This window comes from Temnothorax nylanderi, unplaced genomic scaffold (genome assembly GCF_030848795.1).
Source record: "Temnothorax nylanderi isolate EJ_2023f unplaced genomic scaffold, tnyl_v1.0 TNYL_tig0042_pilon, whole genome shotgun sequence".
Classification (NCBI taxonomy): domain Eukaryota; kingdom Metazoa; phylum Arthropoda; class Insecta; order Hymenoptera; family Formicidae; genus Temnothorax; species Temnothorax nylanderi.
This window is the reverse complement of record NW_027249104.1, coordinates 185,959-205,807: the sequence shown is the minus strand read 5'-3', so window position 1 is coordinate 205,807 and position 19,849 is coordinate 185,959. Positions and strand designations below refer to the sequence as shown.

At 28.0% G+C, this 19,849-nt stretch overlaps 1 protein-coding gene across 1 annotated transcript; it reads right to left on the bottom strand.

Moving 5' to 3' along the window:
• Nucleotides 1-3,243: 3,243 nt before the first annotated feature.
• Nucleotides 3,244-19,809, bottom strand: LOC139771675 (uncharacterized). The gene is made up of 25 exons (XM_071704625.1): nucleotides 19,263-19,809; nucleotides 17,022-17,293; nucleotides 16,416-16,525; nucleotides 16,035-16,128; nucleotides 15,494-15,679; nucleotides 15,107-15,200; nucleotides 14,466-14,568; nucleotides 14,206-14,311; nucleotides 13,982-14,088; nucleotides 13,615-13,683; nucleotides 13,160-13,328; nucleotides 12,522-12,701; nucleotides 12,293-12,451; nucleotides 8,501-8,656; nucleotides 8,042-8,151; nucleotides 7,748-7,838; nucleotides 6,930-7,115; nucleotides 6,638-6,731; nucleotides 5,136-5,238; nucleotides 4,836-4,941; nucleotides 4,602-4,708; nucleotides 4,465-4,533; nucleotides 3,985-4,153; nucleotides 3,473-3,652; nucleotides 3,244-3,409 (listed from the first exon to the last, which is right to left on the bottom strand). The coding sequence occupies exons 2-25, from the start codon at nucleotides 17,173-17,175 to the stop codon at nucleotides 3,246-3,248; spliced, it is 3,066 nt and encodes a 1,021-aa protein (XP_071560726.1). The 5' UTR covers nucleotides 17,176-17,293; nucleotides 19,263-19,809; the 3' UTR covers nucleotides 3,244-3,245.
• Nucleotides 19,810-19,849: the final 40 nt, after the last annotated feature.

Below are 19,849 nucleotides of genomic sequence, written 5' to 3'. Positions count from 1 at the left end.
AGACTCTTTTTCGTTCTATCTTTCGTACGCTTTCTTATACTCGTCGAATGCTCCTCGTCAGACACTTTCGTTCGAGCGTGAAACACGCCGCATCTGTAATTTCCGTGCAGGAACTCCGCAATTCTACCAGGCCGTATCTTTCGCCGATTCGCGCGTCTTTCTCTTAGTCTCCCATGTCCGTCGTCTTCCCTTCGTCTTCTCTTCTCTTCACTTTGCGTCGTCCGTACATTCGAAAAACTCGCCTGCGAATATGTTCTCTTATTCCGCTTATCGTAAAAAAACGGGTCGTTCGGATCGGAAAAAGAGTATACACTGAGACCTGAAAAACAGTAACAGTTAGTTTTAGTCTTTCTTACAGTAATTCCATTACGTACTACTAGAATAAACATTCTCCCAGTAACCAGCGCGGATTTCACAGTAACTATTACGGATTCTATTATACCGTACAGATCGACTGTAAAGGCTTATTTCTTAATCCAGTATTGGATTAGTATTGTATCGTTTCATAACCATTACGATAAAGACCAGTAATGATTCCGGTGAAATATTTTAACGAAAAAAAAAAGAATTTTTTTTTATTTTCAAGTAGTTCTTATTGTTTTCTAATATTTTTATAGTTTAATCTGTATTCATGTTTTCGTGTATATTCTATTTTATTAATTATAATTACGCATTGTGTTACAATTTTTGAAAACGTATTGACTGATGCAAAACACGCAAGACGGATTCGAACCTAAAATTCCAGAATGGCAGCCTAATACGATAACGCTGAGCTAACAATCTATTCTACAATGACTATTCTGAATCTCGTATCTCTCTGAGCTCGCGTGATAGAACGAATACTGAAAGCCAATAATAGTAATAGCCAGAATCGCACATGATTGAATAATGAAACGTCAGTAATTATTTATTCTTTCAGACAATATCGCTTACAACCTTAGTCTTTAGATATTACTGTGTTTTTCAGCAGACATTGCTCTTTTTTAGTAAAGCCCCTTACATAATGCTAAGCGATAGCGATAGCGACAAAGATTGCAGCATTGATGCACAACTTCCGATAGGTTGAAAATTTTGTCACTATCGCTATCGCTATCGCCTAGCATTGTGCGAAGGGCTTAGGGTAACTCCGGTATTTACGCCGCGCGGGGTTTTACGCCGCAGATGTCAGAAAAAATGGAATAAAGGTACTTGCTCGCAATTATTCTGTTATGTGCCTTTATGCCATATTAGTATTGTGTTGTAATTTCAGTTCTTTACTGTTAATATTAACGAAACTGTCATAAGTTGAATCGATTTCTCACCGTAGTAAGAAGCGCGATCTTGTGTTACGACCTACGTAAAATGATTACTGTAGGGAATGTAAAAAGTTTAATGGTTATTTTATGATACATAAGTGTGGAGGGATAGTAAATGATAGAATACAGCAAAATACAAGTGCATAGCTCTTGTATTTTCTGTTTAACTTAATATCTTGTATATCCCTCCTGTTTAGGATATACGGCAAGTTAGCATGCGGGATTTATGCCATAGTACAGACACTTTGTAAAACTCGAAATCTTCTGTGTTCTTTTTCCTTCTTTTTTTGGATCGTATAACAATAATCTTTAATGCATCTATCGCTCTTCTATTTTCTTTTTAAAATTTTTCAGTTTTATAATTTGTTTATCATTCTTACATCTTAATAAACTTCTTACACACATTTTATAACTTATTATGACATTTTATTGTCTTATTTATAAACATTATTTGTAATTTTTTATAAGGCGTATATTTCACCCATGAATGTCATATAACCCACCCCTCTGGGATATATGGCAAAAATGCAAGAGTTTCTAAAAGTTTTTTTTATTAAATACTAAGAATGAATATTTTATATTTCTATTTTTTTTATAGTAGTAGACAGTATAAAGTTTTTATTGGTATAATTCATTTGCCTTAAACATAGTAAATAGTACTCGATAAATTAAGTTTCCCTTAGCTGCGGCGTATATACCGGAGTTACCCTAAGCGTGTTAAGATTAAAAGTTGAGAATGAACGAAAATTCATAGACTACTACTGTTTTTCGATTCTCAGTGTAATGGACGACAGCGGCGAGCTGTCTCGAGAGATCGTGCGCGTGAAATACGCAGGTACGTCACGCACGTCCCGTCGTCTGTAAATCAGTCGCGAGTGCTGGGGTTCTCGCGAAATATTTAACGACGATTCCTATCCTCGTTCCGCAGTTGCGCCGACCCTTCAGCCTGCCTGCTAAATTTATTGCATAATTTCAAAACGGTTCGGCATTTCCGTGCAGACCTGTGACTCGTCGCGGATTGCGCGGCTTTCGCAAACGCAAACGATAAATTAAAAGTTGCGACATAATGTTCTCAAATTGCTGCTTATTTGACCTATAATTCCGAATGAATGACTATCATGAGATAATTATAGGCGAAAATACATCGCGCGCTGGAATTTTCCCGCGAGTATATAACAAAAACGATTAGGGAAATGAATAAAAGAAAATAACGCATTCAATATTAGAATTGCATTAGTAATCGCATTGCCGCAATGAGCAAGTTTAAACGGCGATTATAATATTATGCAATATAAATGGCGAAGAAAATAATTTAATATCAGTTATTACACAAAATTATGATATCCGTGAATCGATTTGCGATAAAAGTCTTAATTTTTCATAACTTTTTGCTGAATTTTATGACACGTTATTAATTATTACAAAAATCAAAAAGCCAACAAAGATATATGTTATCCGATACAATTGTTGAACGTCTGATTATGCGATTAAATTTTTATTTTTGACAAGAAGAGCATAAAGAAATTATTATGTATTAAGACAGTTGATCATAACCATCAGCACAGAGACAATATAACTTTTTATAAAATATTTTTTTATAAAACAATAAATACTTATGTTATATATTGTTCAAGCTTTTGATCGAATATAAAATACTTCCACGACATTTCGCTGACATGGAAGAGCAATAACGGAAGACAATTGATAAAGCTATGACACAGCTATATCTTTGTTGCATCATGTTATAATCAATTAATTATATCATTAGAAAAAATTATAACATGTATTATACAATATATGTATAGTAAGCACAATATTTTTTCTATTTTTCTATTTACCTTTTACGGCTTTTATGATTATATGTAATATACGTACAATATTTTCTATATATTTATACGATGTTTGAATTTACATTTATTTAATCTTAGTATTTTCTTCAAATGCTTACATTTATTTGTAAATGGGAACAAATTTTACACGAAGTGGATGAGCTGGGCGAAGTACTATATCAGCATGTATCCGAAGATCTTTTAAACAATCAACGGACTCCAAATAGAAATCATGTATCAAAGGAGCTACCATCGCTTTCATTTCCAGTAGAGCATATCGTTGACCTACAAATTGATGTGTATCACATTATATTCATATAAAAGGATTTAAAAAATATAATATCTTACCAATACAGTTACGTGGTCCAGCACTAAATGGTATGTACGAGTAAGGATGACGATTTTGGATCTTTTCAGGCAAAAATCTATCTGGATCAAATACCTCTGGATTTGGCCAAAAATTAGGATCTCTATGGACTCCTTGAATATTAAGGTGCACAATAGTTCCAGCAGGTACTAAATATGATTCTAAAGAACATGAAATATATAAGACGCAATATATAAATAATAATAGCAAGTTTCAAATTAAATTATTTAATTAAAATATAATTAAATTTTTAAAATTAAATGTCTATTTAATATGACATGGAATATGTCATATAGTTGCATAGAAAACGTAATAATGTAATAATTATATTAAATCTGGTAAATAATATTATTTTTGAAAACATTATATGTTGTATTATTAACGTCATTTATAAGTATGAAGAAATTTTCTGAAATAAAGATATTATGTCCTGTATATATTTAGCTTTTGATACTTAAAAATGCATACAACAAGAGATTAGTTAAATACGTACGTAATTTTACATCTTCCGCAGCGACACGTGATATTAAAAATACACTGGGATATAAACGTAACGCTTCCTTTATACATCTGTCTAAGTATGGTAGATTTTGTAATGATTTTATAGTAAATGTTTCTCCACTTTCTTGAATAACAGTATCAACTTCGCTTCTGACACGATCCTGTATTAAGAATGTAATTAAAAAGATGTTTCTTATTAGTCTGATGTTTTTACATGTACATTAATAAATTCCGAAATTCAAGAATGTTTGTTTTAGAGATACGTCAATTTATTTAAAATATATGTACGTAAAATATGTATAGTATTTGTCGTATGTAAAAAAGCAAATTGTTCACTGCGCGCACACACACACACACTTATTTTCAAAAAAATGAAAATTTCATAATTTTACAGCTTTAACAAATAACTTCTTGAATTACTGGAATTAATTAATTTTTCTCCTAAGGGTTGCGCTCCTTTAATGATAAATACCTGAATATCCTTATGCTCAGCTAATAGTGCTAACAGAAAGCTTAGACCCATCGCTGTAGTATCATGACCCTATCACAAAATATATATTAATATACCAAATAATGCCTAAAAAACCAAGAGAAATTACAAACGCATACCTCAAACATAAAAGTATCAACTTCTTCCCTGATATCTAAATCAGTCAGAAGCCCTTTTTGAGATGCTACTATTAGGAGGTCCAACATTGCGAGCCGCTTTTTTCTTACTAAATCGAAGTGTATAAGCATGTTATTATCAAAATGTTATAGCACAATTCTTGTTTTATTATATATCATTCATTTTTAAGATATATCTGTATACATCTGTATACAGATGTTGATTACATTACTTACTTCCAATTGTTTCTGCATCATTTGTCTCTATCGATGTGTCATTATCGAAGCTTTTCAAATGTCGACCATTGGTGCGTTCATGATACAGTTTTCTTTCCGCAATAATCTATGTGTATACAAAATTAATACCTTTTTAATTTACAAGAATGCAAATACATTATCAACATATTGCCGATACTTATGAATTATATTATAATGTTTTTATGCAAAAGTTATGAAATCTTTATTCTAATTTTTTAAAATAAGTAATGTTTAGATACAAATTATTAATATTAAATAATATTGTTTTTAATACCGTACTTGATCAGTAAATCCGTGTAATATCTTCAGAGTTTTTGCTTGCTCTCTGCCTTTTGGCGTTAATGAATATATCCAATTGTTTTGCAACCATTGCCTTAGTAATCTAAATTATTGAAATCATTAATAATTAATTATAATTATTAAATAATAGCATTATTTTGTAAAAACTTCCTTTAACTTTTCTATAAATTCTTATAATTAGCAATATTTAAGTATAAAAAGAAAATACTAATAATAAGAATTATATAGAAAGGTATATAAGATCTTATATACATATATACATATATACATATATACATATACACATGTATACATTGTATGAATATATACTATACTTTTCTTAATTATTTCATAAATCCTTAAATCAAAGATGTTCCATTTTTAGATTTGACACATATTGATTTTTCATAATGTTTTAATAGATATATAATATGACAAAAATTGCAAATAATATTTATTTTTAGATAAATATATACTTAACAAACTACACATTCAATGCATAGATTGCTAGTTACCGACATAAATAACATTTTACATTAAGGTTTATTTATCTTAATATAATTATATAGGGGAGACCGGGGCATCATGAGCCACGGGGTACCATAGGTCATTGACTGTTTAGAGTAATCCAGAATGTTTAGTTTAATTCAACTAGTATCATGTGACAGTTATTTCGTTGCCCATACTTCGTATCTAGGTGGGAGTCATCAAAGTCCGTAGTCCCGAGACGCACGTGACATAAATGGTTTTCATGATGGTTTATTTATCTTAATATAATTATATAGGGGAGACCGTTTAGAAATGTTTTAATATTGTTTTTGTAGTAAAATATACACGTACTAAAAATTAGGTGTAACTTTCTAGCATCTTTTGTCATTTTACTACACTACAGATAATCACGCATCATTAATTTTTTTTATTACGTTTCACCGTTTTCTATATTAGTGCATTCGGGGCACCATGGGTCACACATGCCACCAAGGTTGATGATAGATAGATAGGTTGATGATATATGTTATTTTTGATTGAAGAAAACATGTCAGAAGTTAGTTTTTCTAAAAAAAAATGATATTTGGGTAGTGGGTTCTGATATCTTTGTTTGTCATGCCCAATCCTGAACAATGTCATAGGAAAACGTATAAAATAAAATTTTTTTTCAACTTTTGTAACTTTTCGTTATTTCTTGAATAAATAAGCCTAGTTTTTGTGTGTGACTCATAGTGCTCCAGTGACAGACCCGGGTATGGGGCACCTTGGGTCTCAAAAAATTTGTTTTAATTTTTTTCTCAAAACTAATCAATATTTGCCAAATACGCTAAATAAATTTTAAAATATACATAGTGCTTTAATTATTAAAAAAAATGAGACGAAAAATCTTATATTTAAAAGTACTTTTCAGAGTTTGAATTTTTGTGGCTCATGGTGCCCCGGTCTCTCCTAATATTAATTTATATCTTAAGTGTACACATATATTACACTTATTTATAGTATTTGTAAATTACCTATAAACAAGAAGTTCGCCCATCTGATGAACTGCATTTCGATACTCTAGCTGAAACGTACCGAAACCGTGTAGAGAAGTGCCCATGGCAGTTTCTGTAAATGCATTTGTTAAAGTGTATCACGATAATATTTTTATATACATATACATATTCCAAGAACATTATGACTGTAAAAATTATATATTGTCGATTATTAGTGTATCGTAATATTAATATTCTGAATAAAAGAATTCTTTTATATTATTCGTCATTTGGAATATAATTCTATATAGTTATGGACAGAATACAATACCGCATATTGCATTTAGCGTATGTTCACTAACAAACGGTACTAAATCTTTTACAACTGTGCCTTCTGTATTTTTCAAAGACCTTGCCATGTATTCGCCTTCCTCAATCAAAATCTCAACAAACTGCTGCAGTATATTAAAATGAAATGTGGGGGTTAATATCTTTCGCCGCATATGCCACTTGGAACCTAAAATCAATATAACCGTGAGATGACGCTTTCAAACAAACGTTATTGCAAGATTACTCAGGCTTTCTGATTTAATCTTTCATCTGCTTTTTAATTATTATTAATTATTTCAAATTTATTTCTTCATTGCGTATTCAGGCAAACCTTATTGCTTCTCGATAAAATCTACTAATGAGCAAAGTTTTTCACAATGCTTTTAATATTTTTCTCATAATACTGACATCCATAAAGAGTTACAGTCATTTGTCTAAATCTAATTATTATTGATATTTGTATTTGTTATAATTGAAAAAAAAACAAAAACCAAAATTGATTAAAAGTATTTTATATAATAAACTATGGGTATTCCAATATTGTCGAGACTATGTACGGTAACATAAATATTTATCAAAATAACTGTATATGTATATTTGCATTTATATTATTTTTCTATACTCATGGGTTTATATAAGGAAAATAAAATTACAAATTTATCATTTCCCATGCTTAATATCTGTATTTAATGACATAATTTTGTTTTATTATAATTATTAATGTAATGAAAATTTGGTAGTGTTAAAACTTAATAATAAAGAAAATATACTCTTTTATATATATATATATATATATATATATATATATCATTACATTACCTCCACTGGTGAGAAGACCAGTGCCGAACCAAGGAAGTAACATGTAATAAATCCTACTCTTATCGATGTGCTTTGTACTACTTAATATTGTCTAAAAGAAATTATCAAATATTTCTTAATTAGATCGTAATATTATATCAATAATCAATTATTGTCAATAATTAACTGCATTGTTTCTAAAATTATCTTAAATGTTCCATCTTTTACGGATCTTTTACAAATATTTTTGAAAAAAATAAACAAGAAATACCTAAATTGCGAAAACAGAAGTAAATTTCTTTTATATTTTATTACCTCTAAATCATCTGGATGACGGATGGATACAATGGGAGTAAAAAAACACCAAATTTTAAGAATGGGGTAATACTGGTCAGGTATGGTAATCAGAAGCTTCGATTGTTCCTCTAAAATATATATGTAATTAATGTAATAAATAAATTACATGAATGTATAGAATTATTGTAAATATTGATAAAAATTATGTTATAAATTATTATATTTAATGATAATTTTAATAAAATTATATTAATTAAATTCTACCATTTCTTATATAAGTTCAATAATTAATCAAATGAATGTTATTGTGTAAAGAAATAAAGGTTATTAAAAATAATCAACATGCAATAAAATTGATAGTTACATATTTTAAAGTGGAAAATTTTTAAATATCACTTTTGTTTACACACACTTTACTTTTACTTTATGCAAAATTGAAAATTAATTTACACAAATGTGTAAGAAATTTTAACTTGCCTCGAGAACACATATAATCTAATACATTTCCAGAAATCGGGTAACCTACTGGTCCTGGTATGAGATTGATAAGTTTCCCATTTCTCCCATGATGTACGTAATAATTGTATACCAATACAATAAGGATAAGTAGTAACAATATAGCAATGATCATTGTTTATTGCTGTAACTAATCAGTTTAATCTGTTCAGTTTCTATCAATTTTCTGTTCTTTTGATTATTGGATTTCACGAATCACCGCATATGTAATATTTGCTTCAGGACAAAACACATTGCTATTTTAATAACCTAAATGTGTTTGATAAATAAAAAGTACATTAAAATGCGTTTATTGTGCTTTAATACCAAAAATTTTAATGCAATAATTGTATTTTTATTAAATATATTTGAATTTTTTTGTTTTAGAATATGTGTACATGCATGACAAATACGTAAATCCAAAAACTCTTTTTCATTACTTATTAATTCGTCGGTTTTTGAAAATTTTGTAACTATTTTAAAGATATATTATTACAAATATTTTTGTTACTAGATAGAAAGTGACTTTGTATTGCATTTATGCAATCTCTTGAATATAAATTAGTTAAATATATTTTTACATTATTACTTTTACGAATAAAATAATAATAAAATATAAATTAAGATATATATCTTTAGAATTAATTTTTCCATATATGTAGCAATTATTCGCACACACACACACACGCGCGCGCGCGCACACACACAACACACACACACACACACACACACACACACACACACACACACACACATACATACACACTCACTCATGCATACACACGCGCGCGCACACAGATTGAATTCCACATAAGCTTTTAAAATATTTTACATATTAATTTTTAGTATTTTTATAATTAAACTAATTATAACATTATTAACTATTAAATATTTTACAATAAAATCTTATTTAATTTATCTTTTATATATATATAGAGGAAAGTCCCCTATTATATGAGGTACCACATCTATTTTGTGTTGATTATTATCGGAAGTCTATGGGCAGAATTGAAAAATGTAGTAGATCATTTTAAAGGGAATTTAATAAGCTTTAAGATGCTGAAATGTAAAATCTAATTTAAATATTAATTTTTCTAAAATGAAAATTAGAAAAATATAAAAAATGAGCTACATGCAAAATCGAAAAAGTGTGCTCCTAATATGAGATACCCCGAGAAATCGCTAATAAAGTGCAAAATACATCGGTATTGCAATTAGAAAATTTCATTTAATGTCTCTGAAATACAAATGTAATGGAGAAGCTTATTTGCAATAATCGCAAACCCACTTATATCCAATATTTCCAGCGCAGCCAGTGTGCGCCCAGCATGAGCATGCTATCACCATCAGCACACTTTTATAAGTTCGTATGAACCTTCCCTTAACTTTAACATAGTATTTTCCCCCTTTTATTACTGTACAACAACCTTCATACTCCAACAACGATCGTCACCCTGAATATCTCATATTACGGACTCCACGCCTTGCGGTTCCGCGATCACCAAATCTATCCTCTACAATTAAGCAACTCAACATATCCTGTATTTTCCTATTAACATGACCTTATTCTATCGCTGCATACAGAACTTATTGTCAAATATTTATTTATTATATAATAAACAAGGTTCAAAGTCTCACCTTCATGGAACTTGACAACATCCAAATTCAAAATTTCGATATTCGTAACGAGTGCATGCACGATCGAACAATGAATTTTCTACTAAATAGATTTTACACCAAGCGCAATAAGTTCATGGTGGAACCAACAAATAGAACCTATTAGTTTAGCAGAAACCCCGCTATCGTATATTAGAAGTTTATCTCATAATATAGGGGACTTCACTCTGAAATATTTGCAATATAATTATAAATTTTAAAGAAGTATATGCCTACCACGATAAATGTCCGCAAACTGAATATTGTTATTTTGAAACTCGTATTTATACTGTCATTCAGATTTCAGTTCGAGAACTTAATCTTTAAGAATATAAAGTATTAAGATAATAAATGTTTTCAACACACTTCAAAAACAAGTAATTATGCAACATTATTTTAAAATTCAAAAATATCTTTCGCCAGTAATGAAACAATATAAACTCTTTATTAGTCGGCCTGACTGGCAATAATTTAATAATTATAACAACGTTTCGACCTCTATTTTGGGTCCTTATCGAGTTAATGATGGATCAATGTGCGTCAAACATTGTAAAATTACAAGTCATCGTTAGACTTTAACGGGGCGGTTGAAAAACAGAACGTAAACTTCGTGAGGCATGACCGTCACGTATAGCGTATTATTTAAAAAAATCAGAATCTTAAGTATAATTTAGTAGAATAATTTAACCGACTATTTCACAAATATATAATGTCAAATATTTGTATTAATAACAAGATTTAACATTAGTAAAGATTTCCATGAACATAAAACAAATGGTGCACGCATAATACATTCGCATGATCGTGCGATAGGATTAAGAAAAGAGATTAATTGTTTATTTTTAAAAGAAAGAAAAAAAAGAGAAACATGTATAATGTATATATATATACATATATATATATATATATATATAATATTAATATAAGGGATACGACAGAATTTCTCTCGCGTGCATACCCGAGCGATATACTATCAGCAAAATCGTCTTGTATCGTTTTAATCTAAGATCAATTAATGCGAGTTTAATTTGACCTTTGATTTAAACTTATTGTTAGATCTATAATCTACAAATAAAGGTGTGGCAAATGATAAAAACGTGAGAAGATAAAAAACAAGTGACATGTTTATAACGTTCATATGATGATAACGATTATGCTTTTATGTCATATTGTATAGCTTTCTGCATGCCATTTCAGTCGTGTTTTGCTACTGTCAAATTAATAGAACAGAAAATTAATACATGTGCAAAACAACGCGAAATTTTCTCTTATCTGACATCTAACAACAAAATATTAATGCATATTAACCATAGACGTATATAATAGACTGAATTGCCATTGGAAAGCTGTATGGAAGATCTAAAGGACAGAGATGTACTTGTTAAGACGGTTTTCTTTTAATTGTGTAGTTGAAAAGAAAAAAAGGTGAAGAAACAAAGAAAACATCCCAGTAAGCACATATATCTCTGTCCTTTAGATCTTCTGTACAGATCTCTAATGGCAATGTTCAGTCTATTATATACCTCTATGATATTAATAAAAAGTGAAATTGCAATAAATAGTAATTTAAATGTGTATAAATATTTGCGGAATATTATAAAACTTCAAATTTTATTTTTAGATTCATAAATAAATATTATTAAAAAATTGAATTTTTTATAAACTATATCTTTTTTATACATCTTATTTTTATAAAAACATAAAATTATTATGTATACCTTTGTTAACCATTTAAATTAATTGATGAACTAAATGAACATAACAATATATGTTTGTATAAAAATAATTGATTAAAAGTGTCACTTAACGTCAAGATATTTTTAATATTATAAAAATATGAAATTCTTTGGAAACAGTGTTATATATTAAATATTTATTTTTAAAATAAAACTTCTTAATAAGAGATAATCAATATATTTATAAGTATCATTACAAATTAAATAATGCTGCAGCATTTTTCAACAAAAGTGTAAATACAGTATATATAACAATACATAATAATTCCTTAAAGAATTTTTATTTAAAAATTTCTTTATTGATAGGTCTTTTATTAATAAGACAGAGGTGATTGCTTCCTTCTTGCCAAACAAAATTACGTATTAACTTCAGATTGCAATTATTCGATTGGGACAAATCGTACACGAATTGGATGTGTAACACGGCTCACTATATCCAACATGAACCGAAGATCCTTCAAATAATCGACAGGTTCCAGATAAAAGTTATATATCAACGACGCTATTATGGCTTTCAGTTCCAACATGGCAAATCGTTGTCCTATTATTCGTAAATACATTAATTAAAATTTGTTTATATGACAAGAAATTAGTAGATATCTGATTAATACCTATACAATTTCGTGATCCTGCGCTAAACGGTAAATAAGAATAAGGATGACGATTTTGTATTCTTTCAGGCAAAAATCTATCTGGGTCGAATACATCTGGATTTGGCCAGAAATTGGGATCTCGATGAGTGTCGTAGATATGAATCTGCATTACTGCTCCAGAAGGTACCAGATATGACTCTGAAAATATGTAACAAATTATAATTTTTGAAGAATAAAGATTTGAGGAGTACAAAACATATTTAAAGATAAAAATATATAAATATATAAATTATTTTATTTAAATAACAATTGTGTTTCTATATTAAAGCGAGTTAATTATCTTGCTAATTAAAATAAATTCATTATATACTTAAGGAATAAACGCTAATATAAAAATACTTAGAATTGAAAACTTTTGTTTTGTCAATATATTATTTAAAAATTGTATGTAGCAAAATCACAGAAAAAGAGAAAGAGAGAAAGAAGACTAAATAAATTTTGGAAAAAATAATTTATTTTAATTATATTTAAAATGATTTATTATAACTTAATATTTAAGTATTAGACAATCAGAGTTTATGTGCTAATATATTATAACTCTTCTCTCCCATTCTATGATCAAAAAATGCAGATATAATAGTTTATTAATTACTCACGCATTTTTATATCTTCCGATAAGACTCGCGATATCAAAGGAACGCTGGGATATAATCTTAACGACTCTTTTAGACATCTTTCTAGGTATTGCAAATTGTTTAATGCTGTTATGGTAAGCTTTCCTTTGTTTTCATGCATTACTGTTCTAACTTCACTTCTAACACGCTCCTAAATCATTAAATAAATTGTAAAAAAATTCTGTTTATTTCATTATTAATTAAATCAGAAGCTAATAAAGTATTGATATCTGTTGTATATAAGTACATGCAGTATGTATACATTTTAATTTTATTTAACTATCTTTAAAGGCAAGAAGAAAAATTTACATATATTTTTATAATAAATTAATATTCCTAATAATTTGTTTAATACTTATTTACAGGAAAAATGAAAAATATTAATTAGTTTAATTAATTACATGTCATAATTTAATAATTTATGAAAAAAGAGACACCTGGACATCCTTGTGTTCAGCTAACACTAATATAGCGTACGTCAAACCCATTGCTACGGTATCATGTCCCTATATTGTATAATAGAAGATATTTATTTTTTTTCTATATTATATATATACAGGTATGCATTTCATGTTTTAGAATGCAATCACAAGAAAATGGATGTTTAAAAGAAACCAACAGTTATATTTATTGTTTATAATACACAAATATCAAAATATTTTTAAAGTATAACTTAAAAAAATGTACTAATAACTTAAAAGTATATAATATTGTATTAATAATCTTTTGTATCTTAATTCATAGTTCGGATATTGATAATCCGCTGATTTTTAAAGAATATTAATGAAAAATGCAAACACTTACTTCGAACATGAAGGTATCGACTTCTTCTCTAATGTCAGAATCATTTATCTCGTTATTGCGAGCTGCTGCTATCAGAAGATCCAACATAGCAAGTCGTTTCTTCTTCACTTAAATAAATAGATAAAACGGATTAGGAATTAATTTAGTTTATATATTAAGATTATTAATTTGAGAACATATATATAGAATGACATAGATATTGAATATTTTATATCTATATATACTTCCTATCATTTCCTCATCGTCTGTTTCTATCATGTCTGTGTCTTGTAAAAACTTTAAGTATCGCCCGCCAGTATTTTCATGATATTGTCTTCTTTCTGCAATAATCTACGGGACATATATATTTATTTATTATTTATATTATACTGCTATTACATGTTACTAACATTAAATTTTTCATATGTGAGTTATATTAGATTTATCATAATCTTACTTTACAGTAGAAAGATAATTTCACAATTCTAAATAACATTTTACTTACTTTTTCGGTAAATCTATGCAATATTTTTAAATTTTTAGCATGCTTTCTACCCATTGACGTCAGCGCAAATATCACATCAGGATGATACCAAGGTCTCATTATCCTGAACATAATTATAGAAGATATATATTGAAGCGATTGTTGTATTATTTGTTTGATAAACCTAAATTTATGTTTATAGACTTTTAGAATTATACATTTTTTTTTAATATTACAATTTTATTTTTTCTTCTTAATATTCAATTAGAATACAATAATGTAATGTGCTATGTATGCCATGCTTGCTGTTCTCAATCCATTATTTTATGAAATTTTTAAAAAGATTATTATATTGCATATTTTTTATGTTAAAGTATCGATCAAAATATCAATTGTATGTGTCTGTAGTAGTTTTTATATTTTTAAATAAATTTTTAAACTGCATGAACAAACATAATTATCAACTTCTAACAAACTTTGTCAAATTACAAAAATAACTAATTTTCACAATTCAAATAGTTACTCATAGCACAAATTAAATATAATGTACAGGAAGAAAATCATACTGCATCACAAACGATGAAGCGACATAACAATGAAAAAAGCACGTATCAACATTTTTTTTAAAGTAGAATAATGTGAATAATGTATAATGTATTTACCTATAAGTCAAAATATTACCCATCTCGTGGATTGCTTGACGATACCGTTGTTGAAATTCATCCATATTTTGCAAAAAAGTTCCCATTGCAGTTTCTGTAAGCATATTTGTTAAACTTGCATAAATGCTTATAAGCTTCATGTATCGTATTAATTTAATCTTAAAAATTTGAAAATTACAATACAAAGCATCCTTTTAGAAGCTTTAAAATCTTCTTTTTCTTTATATAAAAATTTTTGCAAAGATTGAGTATGATTAATAGAAATTATATTATTATTATATAATTACATACTTATTATTATGTAATTGTTATTCTGTAACCAATACTCAATCAATTAAATGTTTATGTTAGAAGAAATTTTCCTATCTCGTGGATATATGCATTTACCGCATATTGCATTCAATGTATGTTGACTAATAAAGTTCGCCAAATCATTGATATTTGAACTGTTGCTATCTTTCAAAAATTTCGTCATGCGATTTCCTTCTTCTATGAAGACATCAACAAATTGTTTTAATATAGTAAAATGAAATGCAGGCGTTAATATCTTTCGCCTTTTTCGCCATTTGGATCCTGTAACATAAATACAATTTTATATTTCTAATGTATTTTATGGTATCATATCCGCCATGTAAACTTTGTTGAAATTTTGTATAGCTTAAATTTTTTGCAGTAATATATTAATTAAGCCTGATTTATAAGTATTATTTTTTATATCACATATTTTTTAATCTAGTAATAATAATTGTAGTTATTTCTGCAAAACAATGATTTTATATAACCTTATTATACATTTTATACATTATATATAATACATATTTAGAGATACAGAATTATATATATTATATAAATACCAAAAAACGCACACAGACAAATGCTGCCTTTTATGTTCCGCATGTTAGGATTGAAAATTTTGTTAAGTTCATACCTTCGCTGGTGAGTAAACCAGTTCCCAACCAAGGATTAAGAAAACTGTACATATAGCCCTTTTCAAGATTTTGCGTTGTACTGCTTAATATTTTCTAAAACCACATACAAGACGAATTTAAATAACATAACTTTCATCAAATAATAAAAGGAAAAAATTGAAACTCATTGTTCCTTACAGCAAATATTTTGCAATGTTAGTTTTTAGCAAAAATGATAAAAACTTCCATTTGTGAACACTGGAAAATATGTATATATATTCTGAAAACAAACTGTGAATAGCTATAAAATTTTGATCACCATTAATAAAGATGTTACATCACAAATTAATAAGACAAATCGATGAAAGATTGGTTAACCTTAATTATGATATTTTCTTTACCTCTATATCATCTGGATGATAAACGCTAATAAAAGCAATCGGACCGCACCAAAATGAAAAAATTGGATAATAATTCTTAGAGGCTGAACGTTGAAGATCCCAAAGTTTTTCTAAAGTATAAAATTTAAAAAGACATATAATGTACATTACAATTGCAATGTAAGTTATATTTGAGATCATGCAGTGCAATTGGTTTTTGTGTGCAATATCAATTAAATTTAATCAAAATTTAGTATTCTATTAATTGTTTTGTTAGTAGAATTGATCTATTTAAATACTTTTTATGATTATTCGAGTGATAGGACTCACTGCAAAACTTTTGCAATCTCCACGTTCTAATCATAATATTTATTTTTTGAAATTTAAACACATTAAATATAATAATCCTAACAATACATAAAATTAATTACTTTTATTGCAAGAAGAACAAAAATAAACTAGATTGAAAACAATTCTTGTACACATTAGTTCGAAGTATCGCGGTTGCACTGCACAATCCAATTGTCACTTATTACTTTTTTTATAATAATCTCGCTAATTAGCATCTTTCATAAATAAATTAAATGTTTATTATTAAAACAATAATATTTAAAAATTTTTACTTGCCCTGCGAACACATACAGAATTCTAAAGCATTGCCAATAAATGGCAGTCCCGGCTTACATGGAATTTTACTAACAAGTCGTCTAAATCTTCCATGATAAAGAATGTAATATAGTAATATAATAAAGAAACATGATAGTAGTAAGATAATAATCATTATTTCTTAAACAATTAAAACTTTAAATAACTTAAAGTTTTCTTCAAATTTCTTTTGTTCCTTTTTTCACTTGATTGAATATCCACACGAGTTACATATTATAATCAATTATAATGCGCTGTAACAAAAAATAACAATTAACACTTTTATATTACATTAATATTAATAATAGGAAAATTACAATAAATTGCACAAACAACACCTCTAAAGTTCCGTATGTTCATAAAAATCTAAAATAAATAATATTTTATATAAAGTAGTATATATAGGGACCCTCGAAATTAAAATAAAAAGAAGTAAAGGCTATCAGGGTCAGACGCAGATCTTCGTGCGTAATATCAGAAGTAACTGCTTTATTGGTCGTTTTGATTTACATCCTGACCCTGATAGCCTTTACTTCTCTTATTTTATTTTCGAGGGTCCTCATACTACTTTATTTAATTCACTCTGGCTGCAAGGTAATGCGTTAACATACAAGCTTTTTCGAATTTATACTATTGTAACTACCGCTGAAGATGGCTCAAAGCTGAGCTGAAACGTACGGATCGATGTATATCAAAAAGAAGTAAAAGCTATCAGGGTCAAACGCAGATCTTCGTGCGTAATATCAGAAATACTGCTTTATTTGTCGTTTTGATTTACATCCTGACCCTGATAGCCTTTACTTCTCTTATTTTAATTTCGAGGGTCCTCATACTACTTTATTTAATTCACTCTGGCTGCAAGGTAATGCGTCAACATACAAGCTTTTTCGAATTTATACTATTGTAACTACCGCTGAAGATGGCTCAAAGCTGAGCTGAAACGTACGGATCGATGTAAATCAAAACGACTAATAAATCAGTTATTTCTGATATTACGATCGGAGATCTGAGTCTGACCCTGATAGTCTTTACTTCTTTTTATAATATTTTATATGTTATATATATAATCTATGAGGACGAGCGTGGCCTAGTCGACAGCGCACTGGTCTATTGAGCCGAAATCCCGGGTTCGAGCCCCGGTAGAGCTATAGAAAAATTATATTCGCTCGTTCTCCTCTCGGAAGGCAATGGCAAACCACCGAGAGTATTCTTGCCATGAACACTTCTCAAAAAAAATATAGCCGTTCGGAATCGGCGTTAAACTGTATTAGGTCCCATATACAATGTGTATAATCTACGTGCGCAACATATGTATATGAAGAGAAGTCACCACGCTCGGACACGAGTAATAGGACTGAGGATGGCCGGTATTTTCAATATAGTCCGTTCTTATTTCAAGACCGTCTTAAGTAATATTTTAAGATGCTAATATTTTAAGATGCGGTCATTTCATTGGTTGGATGGAGTCTTAAGACTGCCTTTGATTTAAGACGAGCTTAAATATAAGATCTGAATGTGAATACCGGTCTATAACTTCAAGAAATAGATATGAATAACTTAATATTTAATGATTATTTTACAATGTTTTATATATTACAGCATTTTCATTAATATTAAATTTTAAAAAGTATAAACTTAAAACATGAAATCTAAAGAATATAGTAATAATAATTTATTATACGAATATGATAACGGATTATAAATTATAATTATAATCCGTTTCTATTATAACGATTCACACATTTTTACGACGATCAATAAAATTCGAAATTATTGATCATTATTAATGCCATTATTTTGCGATTATTATAAAGAATTAAATGTCAGTTGTATATCTGAAGTTACGTCTGTTTTTTTTTATTGAATCAATTTATATAAAAAAATTAGAATACTTTTGTAAAACGTTTTTATAAAAATATAATATTTTAATAAATTACGCTATATGTTATACTAGTATATTGAATATGCACATTGTAACAATCTATGGTCTTTAAAAAAAGATTTTATCAAATTTTATTTAATTTTATTAAGTTTTATCTCAAATTTTATTGAAATAAATAAACGGCTTACATATTTATAAAAGTCATATTATTTGTGGAATTAAAATTGATTTTAAAAAATTATTAATTCTAATTATTATTACTGTAATTATTAAAATAAATATAAAATTTCTCCATGACAAATATTCTAATAAGATATAGCACAAATAATAACATAATTTACCTTATTAACAGATCCTTTTCCAAGGTATTTTTACTTTGTATCATTTTTATTTAAATATCTTGTTATTTCCAAAGAAAATCTCACAAATGCTTACATCTTATATGCACTTTTAAATTATTTTCTTGAAATTAATTATAGAAGTGGTTTTGATGATTGTAATTGAGAGAAACTATAATTGATATACGATTATAACCAAGAAACTCAAATGACAGCTGTTACAGTATTTCTACGCATCAACGTTTCTGATATATTCCGCAGGCACGAAAAAGAATCTTATGTAACTGGTAGATAACAACTACTCACGTAACATGCACATAAATCTTTGTTCGTGAGTGAAATGCTTTTATATCTTAATTACACATTTAAATGAGTAAAATGCGCAACAAAAAAGATAAATATATTTATAAATTATGACATCAAGTGCAAAAATATTTGCCTTATATTATCAATTGCGGTAAAAATGTAAGTAAATAACTATAGAAAGAACCGTACCATTTATTTGATTATGTTATACTCAGAACACAATTAAATATAGAATTTATATATACATATATAATACGTATTTACTTACACCAATATTATCAGAT